A 19,007-nucleotide genomic window follows, 5' to 3' on the forward strand; every position below is an offset into this window, starting at 1 on the left:
AAAAACAAAATTCGTGGTTTCTTTTGGCTTATGCACACATTTTTCCCTTTTACTTTATTACATTTGCCTGTTACTGGCCCAATAATCTGGTGTTATTTAGACATGGACTATAAGGTATTTTCTTCAGATTTCTAGGTGGGTCTCTATTCCTAGTGATTATGTACAGAAGAGGAACTAGATTAAGTAAAATGGGTAATAAATTATATACTTCCTTTCAAGCTTCTAGAAAACCAGTTCCCTAAAAAGCTTCTGTTTGCATTCAGCTGTCTGCATTTAAGAGTAATAAAAGAAGTTTTTATTTATTTTTAAATTTATTTATTTATCTTTAGAGGGGAAGGAGAGAGGGAGAGAAACATCAATGTATGGTTGTCTTTCATGCATCCCCTGCTGGGAGTTGGACTGCAACCCAGGAATGTGCCCTGACTGAGAATCGAACCCCGATACTCTGGTTCGCAGGCTCGCGCTCAATCCACTGAGCTACACCAGCCAGGGCATAAAAGAAGTTTTTAAATGATTGGTAGAAGGCAGTTGTAAAAAAGCTGTAGTTGTACTACTACAAATGTGATTTTGGGACATTGGTGGGCTTCAACATACATTAAAGGGTTGTTTTTATAAAACTGGCCTTATGATTATAAAATAGTTTTGATATTAGCACAGCTGAAGAATGAATGTAATCATACTAAGTTAGGTTGTAGTTTTCCAAATATAGTATTGGTGGGCTTAGTAGCTACATACTAGGCATTTAGAGAATGTATAGGCTGAAAAGATATGGATAGGAACATAGATTGCAGTTTTTGAACTAAGGATGCAAGTTTTCTTTTATTAGACTTTAGGACCTTGGTAGAGGTTTGTCCTGTTGTACCCTTTGACCTTGTACGTTAATTACCTTCTTATTGCCATCCAGCACAATTAAAGGTAGGATCCTGGGGTTATTTCTGGATTTTCATGTTAATCCTGATAACACAGGACATTGTAGGAAGTAGGAGATACATTTTAATTTATTCTGTAGGAAATTATTTTAGAAGAGGACATTTTAGAGATAACATTTGTGTTGTTGAGCATTTTTTTTTAAACAGAAAATCAAATTGCTTCCTTAAATTACATCAAAACTCTCATTATTTGTAACCGCTTCCATTATCAAGACAAAGATAGGATGGTTTTTGCAAGGAGCCAGTGCTCTCTGTTTCTGTGTCCTCACTAGAAGCACAGTCCTCGACTTTTTGAAGCCTATGAGAAATTTAAGTCAATAGCACTAGCTACATTGCTTCAACCTTCTGCTTTTGTTTTGGCAGGGGTGTTGCCTGAATGGCCCTTTTCCTTGTGTAACGTTGGGTAGTTATATGTATTCTGAATATAAAGACATATGCCCCTGTAATAAATCTTTTATTTTGTAATTGTTTACTTGATATAAAGTTCTCTTTTCAAAATCCTGCAGCGTTGCTCCTGCCTTCCCTCTTTCCTTTTTGGTAAACCTTAGCATCAGTATATTCCACATGAAATACTTTGTAATAGAAACTATATCTTTTAAATGCAAGTTTCCTGGTGAGGGTGGGTTTGATTGTCATTTGAAGAGACTCTCCTATCTTGGTTATAATCTTTCATGTCTGCTTAGGTTTAATGAGTGACTCAGCAATTAAAGTTACAAAGCAACTTCAATTTTATTTGATCGTATAAGAATTCTCATATAACTGTTTCCTAAAAGAAGGTTTTTTATCTTCTCAAGCTGTAATAATGTAAAGGTTGGTTTCTTATTAAGTTAAACCTAGCAGCTGTAATTCTGGTCAAAAAGCAAACTTGCATTTTCATTCCCTACTCTCTTTGCTAAACCAGTGTGCTTCAAATTTATAAGTCAAATAAAAGTGAGTTGTAAGGCTCCAAGGGCGAAATGAAGTTTGCAGCAGGAAATGCTTTCTAAAATATTCTTCAAAGGTTAATGATCACCTGGTCTATAAGAAATTCTGAATATATTCCTTCTGGGAAGGAAATGTACGAGACAACATTACTAGCATTTGCATGAGGAATGTAGGCCAAGTCAATCCTCCAAGGTTATTTTCAGCTGTTTGTAAGAGAGGGAAAGGAGATATTGCAGGTACACATTTAGGGAAAAGAAAAACATTGACATAGAATTACTGATGCTTTAATATGGTAAAAGAATGTTTATTAAGATTGAATTCTAAGACAAAGAAATGAATTTCTAAATCATGATTGTAATCATCTGTGGTGGGGAATATGTTATACTTGTAATGTCTAAATATTCCTCTGACTCTTTCTGCTCACTAGTGACTGTTCTTGCCATATTCCACGAGCTTCAAGTTGATGTTGAACTCTATGCACTTCTTTTTGGTGAAAGTGTCCTCAATGATGCTGTTGCCATAGTGCTGTCTTCGTAAGTGTTTGTTTTCTTTTTGTATTCTGTATATTGAATGCTAGGATACTAGGAACCAAAAGTCACTTATTGAATAAAGTGTATTATAAATGGAAACATTTGAAAGAATGGGTAATATTTTCCTCTTGAAGAAATACGTACTTATAGATCACATGGAAAAATGCAGGGCTGAAAAGGGAAGAAAAGAAATGCTCTCCTAACACCTAAAGACGATTACTGTGAGCATTCTGTGGACATTTCCTTTTATACTTATTTCTATGTGTATTTTTACATAGCTGTGATTGTTGTATATGTGTAAGTTTATTTTTTTATTTTTATTTTTTTAACTTTTTTTTAAATTTTATTTATTTATCTTTAGAGGGGAAGGAGAGAGGGAGAGAAACATCAATGTATGGTTGCCTTTTGTGCGTCCCCTGCTGGGAGTTGGCCTGCAGGGAACTGGCCTGCAACCCAGGCATGTGCCCTGGCTGGGAATCGAACCGCGATCCTTTTGTTCGCAGGCCTGTGCTCAGACCACTGAGCTACACCAGCCAGGGCTAGTTTATTTTTTAAATATATTTTATTGATTATGCCATTACAGTTGTCCTTTTCCCCCTTCATTCCCCTCCACCCTGCACACCCCTCCACGACGATTCCCCCCCTTTAGTTTATGTCCATGTGTCACAAGTTTTTCAGATTCTATATTTCCCATACTATTCTTACCCCCCTGTCTGTTTTCTACCTACCATCTATGCTACTTATTCTCTGTACCTTCTCCCCACTTCTCCTCCTCCCACTCCCCTGTTGCTAACCCTCCATGTGATCTCCATTTCTATGCTTCTGCTCCTGATCTAGCTATTTACTTAGTTTGCTTTTGTTTTAGGTATGGTTGTTAATAACTGTGAGTTTGCTGTCCTTTCACTGTTCATATTTTTTATCTTCTTTTTCTTAGATAAGTCTCTTTAACATTTCATAAAATAAGGGCTTGGTGATGATGAACTCCTTGAACTTGACCTTATCTGAGAAGCACTTTATCTGCCCTTCCATTCTAAATGAAAGCTTTGCTGGATAGAGCAATCTTGGATGTAGGTCTTTGGGTTTCATGAGTTGGAATACTTCTTTCCACCCCCTTCTTGCCTGTAAGGTCTCTTTTGAGAAATCAGCTGACAGTCTGATGGGCACTCCTTTGTAGGTGGCTGTCCCCTTATCTCTTGCTGCTTCTAGGATTCTCTCCTTCATTTTCATCTTGGCTAATACAATTATGATGTGCCTTGGTGTGTTCCTCCTTGGGTCCACCTTCTTTGGGATTCTCTGAGCTTCCTGGATTTCCTGGAAGTCTATTTCCTTTGCCAGATTGGGGAAGTTCTCCTTTATTATTTGCTCAAATAAGTGTTCCACTTGTTGCTGTTCCTCTTCCCCTTCTGGTACCCCTATAATTCAGATGTTGGAACATTTAAACATGTCCTAGAGGTTCCTAAGCCTCTCCTCATTTTTTTGAATTCTTGCTTCTTCATTCTGTTCTGTTTAGTCATTTTTTTTCTTCCTTCTGATCCACTCCATTGATTTGAGTCCCAGTTTCCTTTCCATCACTATTGGTTTCCTGTGCATTTCCCTTCATTTCAATTAGTTTAGCCTTCATTTGTTCCTCTAATTTATGACTAAAATCAGCCAGTTCTGTGAGCATCCTGATCACCAGTGTTTTGAACTGTGTATTTGAAAGGTTGGCTATCTCTTGGTCCCTTAGAATTATTGGCTCTGGGGCTTTGAACTGTTCTTGAGCCATAATGTTTTAGTCTGTTCCCGCCTGTTACATATGAGGGGCAGAGCCTTAGGTGTTCACGAGAGTGGGGTGACCCAGATCGCTGGGTTGTGATGCTGTATGTGGGGGTGGGGTCAGAGAGGGGCAGTGGCATTTGTTCTGCTCTCTCTCGTATTTCGGTCCACTCTGCTGCTTCCTGCAAGCAAACAGGACCCCCCTGATGCCAGCTCCTGGGTGTGTGGGCCTGTGCACCCTTCAGGACCCTGTGAGTCTCTCCAACAAACTCTCTGTGAGCCTGAGAGCCTCTCCTCGCCCTCGACCCCGAAAGTCTTTCCAATTGGTGCTTTCAGGCTCTAATTCCCGTCGCTGGGGCCCTAGCCTGAGTGGTCTGTCTCACTGCTCACTCCTTCACTTGGTTTATCTGCACACGAATGTGTGACCTTGGTCAACCAGCAGCCTTGCACCCTCACTGGATCCGCCTGTTGCCACCCCACACCTGGGATCTGCCAACTGCTGCCTGCGCTCCTGGGTGGGACTGGCTGCCGATCTTTCCTGTCCAACCCCACTTTGCCGTAGACTCCGCCCCTCTCACCGGTCTGGCTGAATGGTTCGTTGCTGTCGGACTTCCATACAGTTCAATTTTCTGTGTTTTGGCTATGTTTTTGTTACTAAAACTTTGTTGTCTTTAAACTGGGTTGTGTGAGGAGGCCCAGTGTTTCCTCCTATCTTGTCCGGAAGTCCTAATATTTTTTTTAATAAAAAATCAAAACCATATAGCAGGGGTTTCAAACTCATTTTTACCAGGGGCCACATCAGGCTCGTGGTTGCCTTCAAAGGCCTGACTGTAATTTCAGCTCCTTAACAATTAAGGAGTAATTATATTTATTCAGTCCTAAAATTATTTCAGCCCGTCGAAAGCAACAGCAAGGCTGGTGTGGCCCCATGTGAAAATGAGTTTGACACCCCTGCTGTATACAGAGGTGAATATCAAAAACTCAGATTCTTACTTCTGTCCCCATCCACCTATTCCCCTAACTCCTTATAGCTTACCATTTTTATTAGTTTCTTGTGTGTTCTAGTATCTCTTTATTGAAATATAAGCACACATATAAATGAATGCTTTTTTAAAAAAAATTATTGATGTTCAATTATAGTTGTCCCCATTTTTCCCCATTAGTTTCCTTTGCCCGGCCCACCCACCTTCCACATTCTTATTTGACTCTCATTTGTTATTTCTGTCATCTTCAGTTTTATTTTATTTATTTTTTGATTGAATCTTTATTGCATTTTTTCCATTACCATTTAGTCTCTTTATACTCATCTTCTCCCAGCAGTGACCACACTGTTGTCCATGTCCATGAGTCTTTTTTCCTTTTTCCTCAATTCCTCCCCGCTTCACCTCCCTGCCACCTGTCATCCTGTTCTCTGTCTATGACCCTGTCCCCATTTTGCTTGTTAGTTCAGTTTGTTCTTTAGATTCCATATATTTCATATATGTATGAAATCATATGGTATTTATCTTTCTCTGATTGGCTTATTTCACTTAGCATAATGTTCTCCAGGTCCAGCCATACTGTCGCAAAGGATAAAGCTTTCTTCTTTTTTATGGCCAAGTAGTATTCCATCGTATAAGTGTCCCATAGTTGTTTTACCCACTCATCTACTGATGGACACTTGGGCAGCTTCCATATCTTGGTGATTGTAAATAATTCTGCAATGATCATAGAGGTTATTATGTTCTTACAAGTTAGTTTCTAGGAGTACCTTCAGATATATTCCCAGAAGTGGAATCATTAGGTCAAAAGGCAGAACCATTTTTAATTATCTGAGGTATCTCGGTACTGCTTTCCACAGTGACTGCACCAGTTTGCACTCCCACCAGCAGTGCAAAAGGGACCCCCCTTTCTCCACATCCTCGCCAGTACTTGTTTGTTGATCTATTGATGATAGCCATTCTGGCAAGTGATATCTCATTGTGGTTTTAATTTGTATTTCTCTGTTAATTAGTGACGTTGAGCATCTTTTCATACATCTATTGGCCATCTGTGTGCCCTCTTTGGAGAAGTATCTATTCAGGTCCTTTGCTCATTTTTTAATTGGGTCATTTTTTGTTTTTGTTTTTGTTTTTTTGGTGTTGAGTTTTGTAAGTTCTTTATAAATTTTGGATATTAATCCTGTATCAGATGTATAGGCAAATATGTTCTCCCGTTCTTTGGGTTGTCTTTTTATGTTGTTGATGATTTCCTTTGTTGTGCAAGAACTCTTTAGTTTGATGTAGTCCCGTTTATTTATTTTTCTTTTGTATATTTCTTATTTTTAAAGTATCATGCTATATATGCTCTATGTCTAGCTTTGTCTTACACCACTGTCTTCTAGAGAACTTCCTATATCAAAACAGGGTTTTCTCATTCTTTGTTTTCAGCTACATAGTGTTCTATACTATACTGTGAACCGAACTATAGTTTCTTAATCAGTCTCCTATTGTTGGAAACATAAATTGTATTCAGTCCTTTCCTATCCCAAATAATGCTACAGTGATTAAACTTGAACTTAATCTGTTTTATACATGCATATGCATATTGGTGGGATAAATTCCAGAAATAAGATTAATAGTGGGTTAAAGAATAAATACATTTGTAATTCTGTTAGACATTGCTAAGTTGCCCACTAAAGGGATTATGCCATTTTGCAATTTAACCACTAAATTATGGAAGTGCCTATTTCCTCATAGCTTCATCAACAGACTATTTGTAAACTTTCACATTTTTTGCTAATTTGATGATTGAGAAATATCACGTTGTAGTTTACTATGTGTTTCTCTTATTTAATATCATTTCAGAAACATTTAAAAATTTTTAGAAGTAGTAAATAATACACTTTTAAAAAATCTTCACCAAGGATATACTTATTGATTTTAGAGAGAGAGAGCAGGAGACAAGCATTGGGGGGGTGGAGAAACATCGATGTGAGAGAGAAATATTGACTGGTTGCCTCTTTCAATCTGTGTATATGCCCTGACCAGGGAATCAAACCCACAGCCTTTTGGTGTATAGGACGATACTCCAACCAACTGAGCTACCTAGCCAGGGCCAAATAATAACACTTCTTTAAAGACAGTTTTTGAAATGAGTGGTGTTTGGCTCTAATTATAAAATATGCTATACATGTTATTAGAAGTTGTTTGCAGGTGAAAGGAGGGGTCTCAATTTCTTTTTCTCTAAAGATTTTAAGGAGTCTCAATTTCTTAGGAGTTCAATTCTGCTAGCCCACTGCTACTAAGCTAATATATAACCCTATAGACATTTGCTTTTATTCCATACCAGAACTTTCCATGAGAGAAAAGTAAAAGCCCACATTTTCACTTTATCTTTTTTCTCTCCTTAATTTATACTTTATTAACTATAAAAGAATAATCAGTCACTGCCTGTGGTTTGCATAGCTTGGGTGGGCCCTGTTTGTTACCTTACTGCAAAGTGGAAAATTATCCGTTTTGAATCAAATCCTTTTTGGTGAGTGATATATGTAAATTCTACCCCTTCTGCCATATTTATTGCCAGACTTTTTGCAGCTGTCTCCAGCTAATGTACATTTAATCTCAGAAATAAATTAAAGGCTAGAACTAATATTGATGCAGAACACAGGTACCTTTAATGATGATAGGCACAAAGTAAGAGTTTTACATGATTTGGAGGGAGGAAGAGATGGATAGTGTGGTTATAACTTAGGTGTTATGGAAATAAATGAAGCTTCAAAGATTGTTGAAGCTTTCATTACATCGGAATGTAAGATCACCAGATGAAAAGAATACTGTACGGGCAGTTACTTTTAGCATTGATTCCCTATCTTGGATAATTATTCTGCTACTTAATCATCTAAGTATTCCTTCCTCATTGCCTAATGGATGAAGAGTCAGAAAAAACATCTCTGTCTTGGAAATCTCTGTTTTAGTCCTATATTAAACCGATGTGCCCTGTGCCTTAGTTTTTTCCATTAGTAAGGTAACTTATTTCATGCAAATTTAAGAAGCAACAGTTGAATAGTGTTAAGGGGAAAAATAACTCACAAAGGGCCAAATCCTTCTTCTCTTACTAGTATTTCTCAAACAGGATTCTGTGAGAGAATATAAGCCTCATAGAGAATGATTCCAGTGATTTTTTTCCTCAGTTCTCCTAAGGGTGGTGCATAGCTAGTACTATTCTAGGTTCATGGGAGATAAGTTAACTCATTACATAGTCTGGTAGAACTCTGGTGGGGAAGGACTGTTTCTAGAGAGTATCATATCAGGGAAATTGTTATCTATGTAGGTGTCTTTAGTGGAGGTGAGCAAATGAGTTTCTGCCCCAGAGCTGAAGGGAAACCAGTTGTGTTGCTGGCTCTGAGAGGGAACTAGCTGGAGTGCTCAGCGATACGTCTTATCACCATCTTTCATTTGCCCTTTAAAGTATGTTAGATAAAAAAGAGTCTTGTTTGCGCTGAGTTGTGTTAGTTTGATGGTTTTCTAGTATGTGTATTCTATAAAGCAGCCTTGCATAAATGGGGGAACCCTTTGTGAAAGACTATTGTTTGGCAATGAATAAGTTAAGGCAGCAGGCCTTCTTAAAATTTATGTTGGAAGTTGTTTTTGTTTGGTTTTTGATCTGTTAGATTAGCAGTACTTTTCTTGTTAATGTTCACACTTTTAATCTGGTGAGGGTGGAGTGAAACTGGTTCACCCGTACATTGCTGTATGAGGTAGATCTCTGTGTACTCATATAGTCTAGTATATATATCCAGTCAGAGATAAAATCTAAGTTGCATAGTATTCTGCTGAATGGATAGATCATAAGTAGCCTGGAGACCTAAATTCATCCTAGTTTAAAATATATTTTAGGGTCATTAATATTTTATAAAAGAAGTACAATGAGTAAACAAATATGACAAACTGTTTAACTTTTCTATTACCAGAGATATACATGTTAAAATATGTGCCCATTTTTACCTATTCATTTAACAGGAAAAAATTGTTAATGAATGTAGTTAACTGCTATTAATGGTCTAGTGCAGTCATTCTGAACTGAAGGTAATTTTGTCTCCTCCCCAGGGCATATTTGGCAATATTTGGGAGCATTTGGTTGTCATGAATGGGAGTAGGTTGCTACTGACATCTACTGACTGGTAGAGGCCAGGGGGTACTGCTAAATATGCTTCAGAACATGAGATGGCACCTACCATCTAACAAATAATTAATTGGGCCCAAACACCAACCATGCTTGATTGAGAAACCCTGGTGTCATAAAATTAGATCATTCATACATTGGTGTTAACATTGAAATTGGTATCTCCTACTCCTTGGTATTTTATCTTTTGTCATTATTCATGATAATAAATTTAATACAAATGTAACAAAACTTCAAAGGATTTGACTTAGAAAGGAAGGCATTTCTGAAATTTCAGCTCTCAGAAATAACCACTAGTATGGTTTTCATCCAGACTTTTTCCTTTAGGATATTAATACACATAAATATATTAATCATTTTAACTGAAAAAACATGTAGTACTGTACATACTTTCTGTAACTTGCTTTTTTTGGGGGGGGGGTGAAAGCTACATTAATGCCATATTTTTTGGACCATAAGACACACCTAGGTTTTAGAGGAGGAAAGTAGGAAAAAATTTTGAAGCAAAAAATGTGGTAAAATATTTAGTAACATAAATAATGTAATATTTCACCAATGTAAATGTAAACAGAACTCAACAGCAGCATTAACAACCATTATTCCTCCCAAATGGGGGGTGAGTCTTATAGTCTGAAAAATATGGTGCCTCTATTACCCCATTGTAAGGGTGTACTACAAATTTATCTCTCCAAGGCCCTGTTGATGCATATTTAGCATTTTCTAATACTGTATTATCATGCATGGTACTGCAGTAAAAATATGTTTATGTAAATCTCTGTTAATACTTGAGATTATTTCTCTATGATATTTTTTAGAAGTAGAATTTCTAGGTCAATGGACATGATCACTAAAAAGTTGAGACATATAGTCATATTACTGTCCAAAAATGGAATCCACGTCTATCTGAAAGCAGTTGTGCAGCATATGAAAAGAGCCATAGGTATAGCAATACCCCGTTTCTAGGAATGTAGCACAAGGAAATAGTCCACAGTTTTTAAAAAGCACAAATATATTCTTTTAATCTGTTATTAATAGGAGCAAAACAATTAGGAAGCAACTTTTAAATGTGTAACTGTGGGGAAATGCTTACATAAATTATGTTTTTTCCATTTGGACCCTTTTGAAGTCTTAAACCCAAGTTTAGCGAGACTATAATAATTCTTATGTCATGGTCAGTTGAAGAAGCAAAATCATATGTTCACTATGATTATAGCTAAACATAAAATAGCATGCAGATAACAAAATGGGGACAATACAGGTAGAAAATAAGATAGATCTGTCAGGGTAGTGGGGTGATAGGGTGATTTCTCCCACCAATTGTATGTTGTATTACTTTCCCAATTTTTAAACAAATACTCATAGAAATGTCACTGCTTCAAGGTAAAATATTGACTGATGTGAAAAAAATGGGTTAGGATTTCAATTCAGAGGACAGCATTTGACTAACAGAGAAGAAAATAAACCTCTCATGTGTTCTCATCCCACTATTCTTTTCATGTGTTCTTATGTATTTTAGTGATGAAAGCATAAGATAATGATTAATGTGAATCTTTCTTAAACATTTTATTTATTTATTTTTAGAGAGAGGGGAATGGAGGGAGAAGGAGGGAGAGAAACATCCGTGAGTGGTTGCTCCCCGTGCACCCCCCTCTGGGGACCTGACCTGCAACCCAGACATGTGCCCTGACTGGGAACCAAACTGGTGACTCTTTGATTCACAGGCCAGCACTAAATGCACTGAGCCACACCAGCCAAGGCTAATGTGAATCTTGAATGAATGTATGTGAACTGATCCAGGGAAGGCAGTCTCAGGAGGCATGGTAGTAGATATTTTGTTCCAGCCAGCATTTGTAAAACTATCACCAGGAGAAAGAAGGTAGTTATAGAAATATCCCTTTTTTTCTCCAGCCAGCTGCTGTATTTTCATGGTATGGTGGTGGTCAGATCTCATTTACAGTGGGGGGCCCTTTGTATGTAGGTAAGAAAGCATGACATTAAAGGCCATTTTGTATATATTAAAATAATATCAAATCTACTGTTCCCAAGATGATCTGGTCACTTTGAACATTTAAAAGCAAATGTTTAAAATTTCAATTAGATTGAGCCCTGACTGGTGTAGCTCAGTGGATTGAGCACGGGCCTTCAAACCAGAGTATCGTGGTTCGAGTCCCAGTCAGGGCACATGCCTGGGTTGCAGGCCAGTTCCTGGCAGGGGACTCACGAGAGGCACCCATATATTGATATTTCTCTCCCTCTCTCCTTCCCTTCCCCTCTAAAGATAAATAAATAAAATCTTTTTAAAAAGATTTAACATTTCAATTAGATTGGGTCTCAGAACCAGAAACTGACATTAGTGCTATATTTCAATAAAATTGGTAACATTAGGAAATTTTAGTTTGGTCTTAGTTTTTTTTTTTAAGATTTTATTTATTTATTTTTAGAGAGAAGGGAAGGGAGGGAGAAAGAGAGGGAGAGAAACATCAATCATCTGCCTCTCGTGTGTGCCCCAGACCCCAACCAGAGACCAACCTGCAATCCAGGCATGTGGCCCAACTCTGGAAGAACCAGCCACTTTCGCTTTGCAGAATAACAGTGAACCCCCTGAACCATACCAGTCAGGACTGGTCTTAGTTTTTGTTGTTGTTGTTGTTGTTTTTTGTTCGTTTTTGTTTTTAACTTAACTGGGAAGCTCTGCAAAGAACTTGGTGTGTATGGTACAGCAAACCAATTTTGTAGCCTTAAGTCAGAAAAAAAAACATTGTAGTAATTAACCACAGGGAGAATTCACTATGTTAGTACTGATGGGGTTTTTTCCCTCCCTTTCTTTGACATGACTTGCATGATGACTTTGAGTCTGGACTTCTTATGAAAATACTGGTACCTCAATGCACTGAGATGAAAACTAATTTAGTAATGGTAGGCACTCTTGCCGGAGACCTGCTGGCAACAGCGATTTTCTCAACCATTTCTACTTCCTGGGGTGACTTTTAAAAGAAGCAGTTTAGACCAGGTTTGGAGTATGAGTTCAAGATGGAGAGTGTCTCCTATAATTGCCTATCTTGGCGTTTTACAGAGTGACTCTCATTTAAAAGTTTGAAGTGGAGGGAGGATCAAGCTGGGCACGCTAAAAGTACTGTTGAGTAGATTCTAATTCCTTGCAAGGGCTTTCAAGCTCTTTTTCCTGTAAAAGCCCATTTCAGTGAGTGAACAGATATCAGGCATTGGGCCCATTCTGGTATTCTAAAAGTTGAAAGGATACTTCAGTCATCTTTTTTTTTCCCATAGAAAACACAAAATGTGACTGGGTTGAGTATTATTTCTCTGCTGGAAATAAGTATACTTTTTCATTACTTTGTTCACACTAGTATGTGAGGGTTTTCAGGCACTCGGTAAGTCTTAAACAGTCACAAAAGAATAGTACTGCACAGTATCTGGAAGCTGGAGGAAAAGGCTGGTACAATTTTCATATAAAGGACCTTAAAATATTGTACCTCTTGAAACTGTCATTTAAGTAAAAGCTGAGTTCTCTTGTTATCTTGAGCCATTGAAGGGTGTTTTGGTAACCTTTTGACCTTAGTTTGGCAAGTTGAATCCAGTTTTGGGGTTCCCCCCTTTGATTTCATTGTTAAGCTCTACACTAGATAATGTTTTTATTCATTTATGTAATTATTTTTAGATAATATTTTTAACATATTTTATTGATTATGTTATTACAGTTGTCCCATTTACCCCCTTCGTTCCCCTCCACCCTGCATACCCTCCCCCTCCCACATTCTCCCCCTTTAGTTCATGTCCACGTGTCTTAGGTTCTTTAGCTTTTACATTTCCTATACTATTCTTGCCCTCCCCCTATTTTCTGCCTGCCATTTATGCTACTTATTCTCTGTACCTTTCTCCCACTCTCCTCCTTCCACTCCCCTGTTACTAACCCTCCATTTGATCTCCATTTCTGTGGTTCTGTTCCTGTTCTAGTTGTTTCCTTAGTTTGTTTTTATTTTAGGTGTGGTTGTTAGTAATTGTGAGTTTGCTGTCATTTTAGTATACATGTTTTTTATTTTCTTTTTCTTAGATAAGTCCCTTTAACATTAAATAAAATAAGGGCTTGGTGATGATGAACTCCTTGAACTTCACCTTATCTGAGAAGCACTTTATCTGCCCTTCCATTCTAAATGAAAGCTTTGCTGGATAGAACAATCTTGGATGTAGGTCCTTGCCTTTCATGAGTTGGAATACTTCTTTCCACCCCCTTCTTGCCTGTAAGGTCTCTTTTGAGAAGTCAGCTGACAGTCTGATGGAACTCCTTTGTAGGTGACTGTCCCCTTACCTCTTGCTGCTTCTAGGATTTTCTCCTTCATTTTTATCTTGGCTAATGAAATGATGATGTGCCTTGGTGTGTTCCTCCTTGGGTCCAACTTCTTTGGGACTCTCTGAGCTTCCTGGATTTTCTGGAAGTCTATTGCCTTTGCCAGATTGGGGAAGTTCTCCTTTATTATTTGTTCAAATAAGTTTTCCACCTGTTGCTCTTCCTCTTCCCCTCCTGGTACACCTATGATTCGATTGGAATGTTTAAAGATGTCCTGGAGGTTCCTAAGCCTCTCCTCAGTTTTTTGAATTCTTGTTTCTTCATTCTGTTCTGGTTGAATGTTTATTTCTTCCTTCTGATCCACTCCATTGATTTGAGTTCCAGTTTCCTTCCCATCATTATTGGTTCCCTGTGTGTTTCCCTTTATTTTGCTTAGTTTAGCCTTCATTTGTTCCTCTACTTTGTGAGTAAAATCAAGGAGTTCTGTGAGCATTCTGATCACCAGTATTTTGAACTGTGCATCTCATAGGTTGGCTATCTCTTGGTTGCTTAGAAGTATTGGCTCTGGGGCTTTGAGCTGTTCTTGAGCTATAATGTTTTGGTCTGTTCCCGCCTGTTATGTATGAGGGGCAGAGCCTTAGGTGTTCACCAGGGCGGGGCAACCCAAGTCTCTGGGTTGTGACACTGTATGTGGGGGTGGGGTCCAAGAGGGAAAAAAAGTGGCAATTTGCCCCGCTCTCTGTTGCACCTCAGTCCCTTACGCCACGTCCCCCAAGCAAACTGGGCCTTTCTGGTGCTGATTCCCGTGTGGGTGGGCTTGTGTGCGTTCTAGGACCTTGTGGGTTTCTCCAACGAACTTTCCTGTGAGGGTGGGAGTCTCTCCCTGCGCCTCAACCCCCACAAGTGTTTTCAATCAGTGTTTTGAGGCTTTATGTCCCGGCGCTAGGACCCTGGGTTGCACAATCTGTCTCACTCCCCAGTTATCTGCACGTGAATGTGGGACCACTGCTCAGTCAGCCAGCCACCTTGCTCACGGTGCCCGCTTCTCAATCGTCGCTTCACTGGGTCTGCCCATTGCTACCCCATGCCCGGAGTCTGCCAGCTGCTGCCTGGGTGCCCAGGGTCTGCCTGGTGCTGCCTTGCATGCCTGGAGTGCCTCGTGCACCTGGTGTCACTGCTTCCTGTGCCACAACCCCTCTCCGCTGTCCCCAGGACTCCACCCCTCCTACTGGTCTGGATGGATGTGTCTATTTTAACTCCTTGGTTGTCAGACTTCCATACAGTTCAATTTTCTTTCAGTTTTGGTTATTACTTTGTTTCTGAATTGTTGTTGTCCTTATTTTGGTTGTTCGAGGAGGCACAGTATGTCTACCTATGCCTCCATCTTGGCTGGAAGTCTAAATAACATTTTTAAAATAAAAGTTGCTTCTAGAAGTAAGACCAGTCTCTCCTTTGTAGCTCAATAGTGGCATACCAGCCAGCCGGAGACAACAGCCACACCTTTGATGTCACAGCCATGTTCAAGTCTATTGGGATTTTCCTTGGGATCTTCAGTGGATCTTTTGCGATGGGTGCAGCTACTGGAGTGGTGACAGCTCTAATATCCTTTTATTATATTTAACTTTCCTTGTTAACCCAACAACATAATTGAGTGCTGTGTTCTGTAGTCCCTTCTAGTTCCATTTTGGCATTGTGTTATAATTATTCACTTTATTACTAAGTACTTGGTTTGAAAACATTAGGCAATCATCATTACCAATAAATAAAAGAATTTAATTGTTTTGCGTAGGGCTCCATGCCCTCAAACTTTCACTACAAAAGTTTAGACACAGTGACCCTTTGCGGTGAATTTTAAAGTTGTAGACTGAATTGATATTGATATAAACTTAGATATATTTCAAAGAACCTTTGGGTCTTTTGTGTTGCTGTTCAGCCTCGAAGTCTTTTGCTTTTTGTTTCAAAGGAAAAATAGGAAATGTACAACCATGACGCCAACTGAACAAGATCGTGTTCCTGGGCTGGAACAGATGGGAGTTCATCTCAGTTGTCACTGATTTGAACCTTCGTCTCCAGAGTCCTAGACACTGCCATTAGTTTGCTATTTGAAATAGTGGACAAGTCTTTCTGTGTTCATTCAAGAATACAGGGTTGCCTGCTGCATGCCAGGTGCTGTGCTCTGAGTATCAAACACAAACAAGACAGACGTGGCTTCTGCCCTCCTGGAGCTTCTGGTATAGAAGTATCAGTACTTCACCTCATGGTCCCTTGGTGTAGGAAGGTGGACAGTGGGAGCAGTGGGGAAAATTGGTGGGACTAGACAAGAGCTTCCAGCTCTTTCATGTACTTTTATATAAAACAATTTTTTCAAGAATCTATGAGTTTGCTATACTTCAGCTTTGTGCTGGAAGAGACTTGTCTTATGGCTCTTTATTAGGTAAGTTGAGGCACAAAGAGGCAGGAAAAAGAGTTCTGGAGGAGCCAGGGCCAATAGCATCTGTTTCCTATTACAGTTTCCTTGAGGGTAGGAAGTATATCTTATTCATCTTTTGGTTGTGGTCCATGTGTATTGTAGTGAATGGAGATTGTAGCCTGAGACTTGTTACTGCTTCACACAGATCCTTCCCCTGTCAACTAACAAATACTTTTTACACTAGTACGAGTGAGGTGCCTCCATTTCTTTATCATGGAATGCTCTGCATTGCAGAGGTGTTAAGACATCAAATAAATGTGACATGGCATGAAAATGACATTCTTAATAAATGTAAATGGCTGTAATTATTGGAAGTTCTCTTGCTTGGCGTCACAAATTAATAGTCAAAAGAGTTGGCACGTTGTGTATCTGACCTGTTGCTCCCATCTCTACCTGTCCTTCACTGCATGGTTTCTGGCAGGGCATGTGGTACACATGAAACAGTTTGACTAAGCTGTATGACTTTCTCACAAAAGAGATGGCTGCTCACTCCTCAGTAAGGTACTCATTTTAAGAGTTTCTGCACTCTGGTGCTTCCTTATTCTGTGAGTTTGGTCTTAGAGAGGCTGGCGAATCCTTCTTTCACTTTCATGTTGCCTTGCTTTGACTATTATTTTTTCTAGTTCGATCCCTGCATGCCGAGATCTTGTTACCAACCTTGACAGTCTTACGTGACAAAGTTCACCAAATTACGGGAGTTCCAGTTGTTGGAGACAGGCCTGTTCTTCTTGATGTCCTGGAGTACCTTCCTCTTGGCTGAAGCATGGGGTTTCACAGGTGGGTTACTTTCTCCTTTCAATTGTAAGCCCTTACAGAGAGTGACTTTGCCAGTCATCTGTTTTCTATTAGTAGACCAACTGCACTAGTATTTGAACACACTTGTTAAGGTTGGCATTTGCGCTGTCATTATAGAATGTAAAAAAGATTGTCAGTGGAAGTGATATGTTTCAACAAAGTATATCACAATCGGAAATGTCAACACTAAGCATATAATGTATGTCTGTAAAGTAAAAACCTCGGTAGAGAAGTCGGGAACTCTCTTTCACACGAACTTGGAACTCTTTGTCGTAATAGGTGTGGTTGCAGTGTTGTTCTGCGGCATCACACAGGCCCATTATACATACAATAATTTGTCCACGGAGTCTCAGCATAGAACTAAACAGGTAAGAGAAACTTTATAGTTTGTGAGGAACCTTTCCTCCCTGCAGTGAAACAGAAGTGTTTTCGTACTAAAAAAAAAAAAAAAAAATCCTTGATATGTTCAAAATGATGTCTGCTCATTCCAGCCCCTCTTCCTTTGACTCCAGAAATAGATGGAATTAGCAGGTTGAAGGGTAACGGCCTGTAGGGTACAGGTGTAGGTCAGCAGAACACCCAGGGACTCTTGTCACTGTGTTGGTTAGCTTCCTTTTCTGTTTTCCTAATCTCATGGCTTATTTTTTATTAAGCTTAAATATTTCATTTTTATTTTATTTTCCCTCTGGGCGTCAATGTTTATTTTTTTATTAAACTTACTGGGGTGGCATTGGTTAATAAGATCATACAGGTTTCAATGCACATTTGTATGATACTAGATCTGCATATCGCACTGTGTGCCCACCACAAAAATATGGAACTGTTCCTGGATTTGTGTGTCATCCTTGCACAGGGGCCATGCTCATCTCTGTATCATTTCATGGTACTGCAAAGCGAGCACTGCAATAGCTTCTAAGAGGAATGTTTTAGAAGTTCACTTAGGTGTGACTAGAACTACTGCCATGTGATATTGGTAAGATTAATTTTTAATCTGAATAGATGTACTGCTGGGTGATACAGAGAACATTAAATTCCTTCAGGCCCCTCGAGGGTACTGTGTATCCAGGAATGTCAAAACATCAGTGGTTGGGCTTCATATGGTACTGAGTGATCAGTTGTGCAGGGTACCTGAAGGGAATCATAAAGGAAGTAGGCATAGCATTCTTTAGTCTTATGAGATATATGGGGTAAAGACATAAACAACATGTACTGACTGGAATAAAAACAGACACATACCTGTGTATGATTATGTCAGGAAATAGAGGCTTTAAGTTTTGCCAAATTATTAGAACACTTAAGATTAGCCTGGACAGGACTCGTGATAAGGTGGGAGAAAAGGGGCTTCTTTTCTTCTTTGTTCTTGAGCCACAAATTTAGTGTAGGACATGCTTTTTTCCCACCCCCTCAGAAGAAATTAGGCTCCCCCCCCCAAGGATATATATTGGGTTTACAAATCCCTTTTACAAATTAATTCAGTACAAAAAGTATAGAGAAGATAAGCAGCTGGTGAGAGGTTGGCATTTTTGTAGACAGCAGGGTGGTGAATAAAAATAAATAAGGCATGAGTGTCCAGTCTTATTGGTGATATGAAGCTTATGTACATAAAAAGACCGATAGAACTTCTAGTTGTTTGTTTCGGATTATATGTCATACCAGAATTCAGAGAAGGAGGGAAATAGATGGGTTGCAGCTTGAGGAGCTGGAAAGCCTATCATAGAGGACATGACAGGGAAGCTGGGAAGAATTCAGAAAAGCCTAGGGGAAACAAAACCGGTAGAGACAGAAATAAAAAAGCAACTAAGATTCTCAAATGGAAGGCAGTGAAGTGCAGAGCAAGGGCTGGCAAATGTTAGCCAGGCTTCCCTGTGAGGTCTGCAAGCTAAGGATGGTTTTCAGGTTTCTAAGTGGTTGTAAATAAATCAAAAGAATAATTTGTGACCTGTGACAGTTATATGAAATTCTGATTTCAGTGTCCATCAATAAATAGTTTTATGGGCACACCACCACACCCATCTTTTAACATAAAGCCTGTGGCTGCTTTTGTGCTAATATTGGCAGGGTTGAGTGCTTGTGACAGGGCCCATGAGGCCCACAAAGCCTCAAATATTTACTGCCTGGCCCTTTACAGGAAAAGTTTGCCAGCTTCTGGTGTTCATTAA

The 19,007-nt window shown here is 39.0% G+C and overlaps 1 protein-coding gene and 1 pseudogene across 1 annotated transcript in view; one reads left to right on the top strand and one right to left on the bottom strand.

Moving 5' to 3' along the window:
* The window catches only part of SLC9A6 (solute carrier family 9 member A6), a 59,575-nt gene that overhangs the window by 13,237 nt on the left and 27,331 nt on the right, over positions 1–19,007 (top strand). Inside the window, exons 6-9 of the mRNA XM_037038956.1 lie at positions 2,281–2,386; positions 15,042–15,183; positions 16,725–16,830; positions 17,128–17,216. Of these exons, the coding sequence (XP_036894851.1) occupies positions 2,281–2,386; positions 15,042–15,183; positions 16,725–16,830; positions 17,128–17,216 (443 nt within the window). The remainder of the gene's footprint in view (positions 1–2,280; positions 2,387–15,041; positions 15,184–16,724; positions 16,831–17,127; positions 17,217–19,007) is intronic.
* LOC118982106 (uncharacterized) lies at positions 17,657–17,752 on the bottom strand (annotated as a pseudogene).

Source organism: Sturnira hondurensis, unplaced genomic scaffold, assembly GCF_014824575.4.
Source record: "Sturnira hondurensis isolate 20B ecotype Veracruz unplaced genomic scaffold, ASM1482457v3 Scaffold0024912, whole genome shotgun sequence".
Classification (NCBI taxonomy): Eukaryota; Metazoa; Chordata; class Mammalia; order Chiroptera; family Phyllostomidae; genus Sturnira; species Sturnira hondurensis.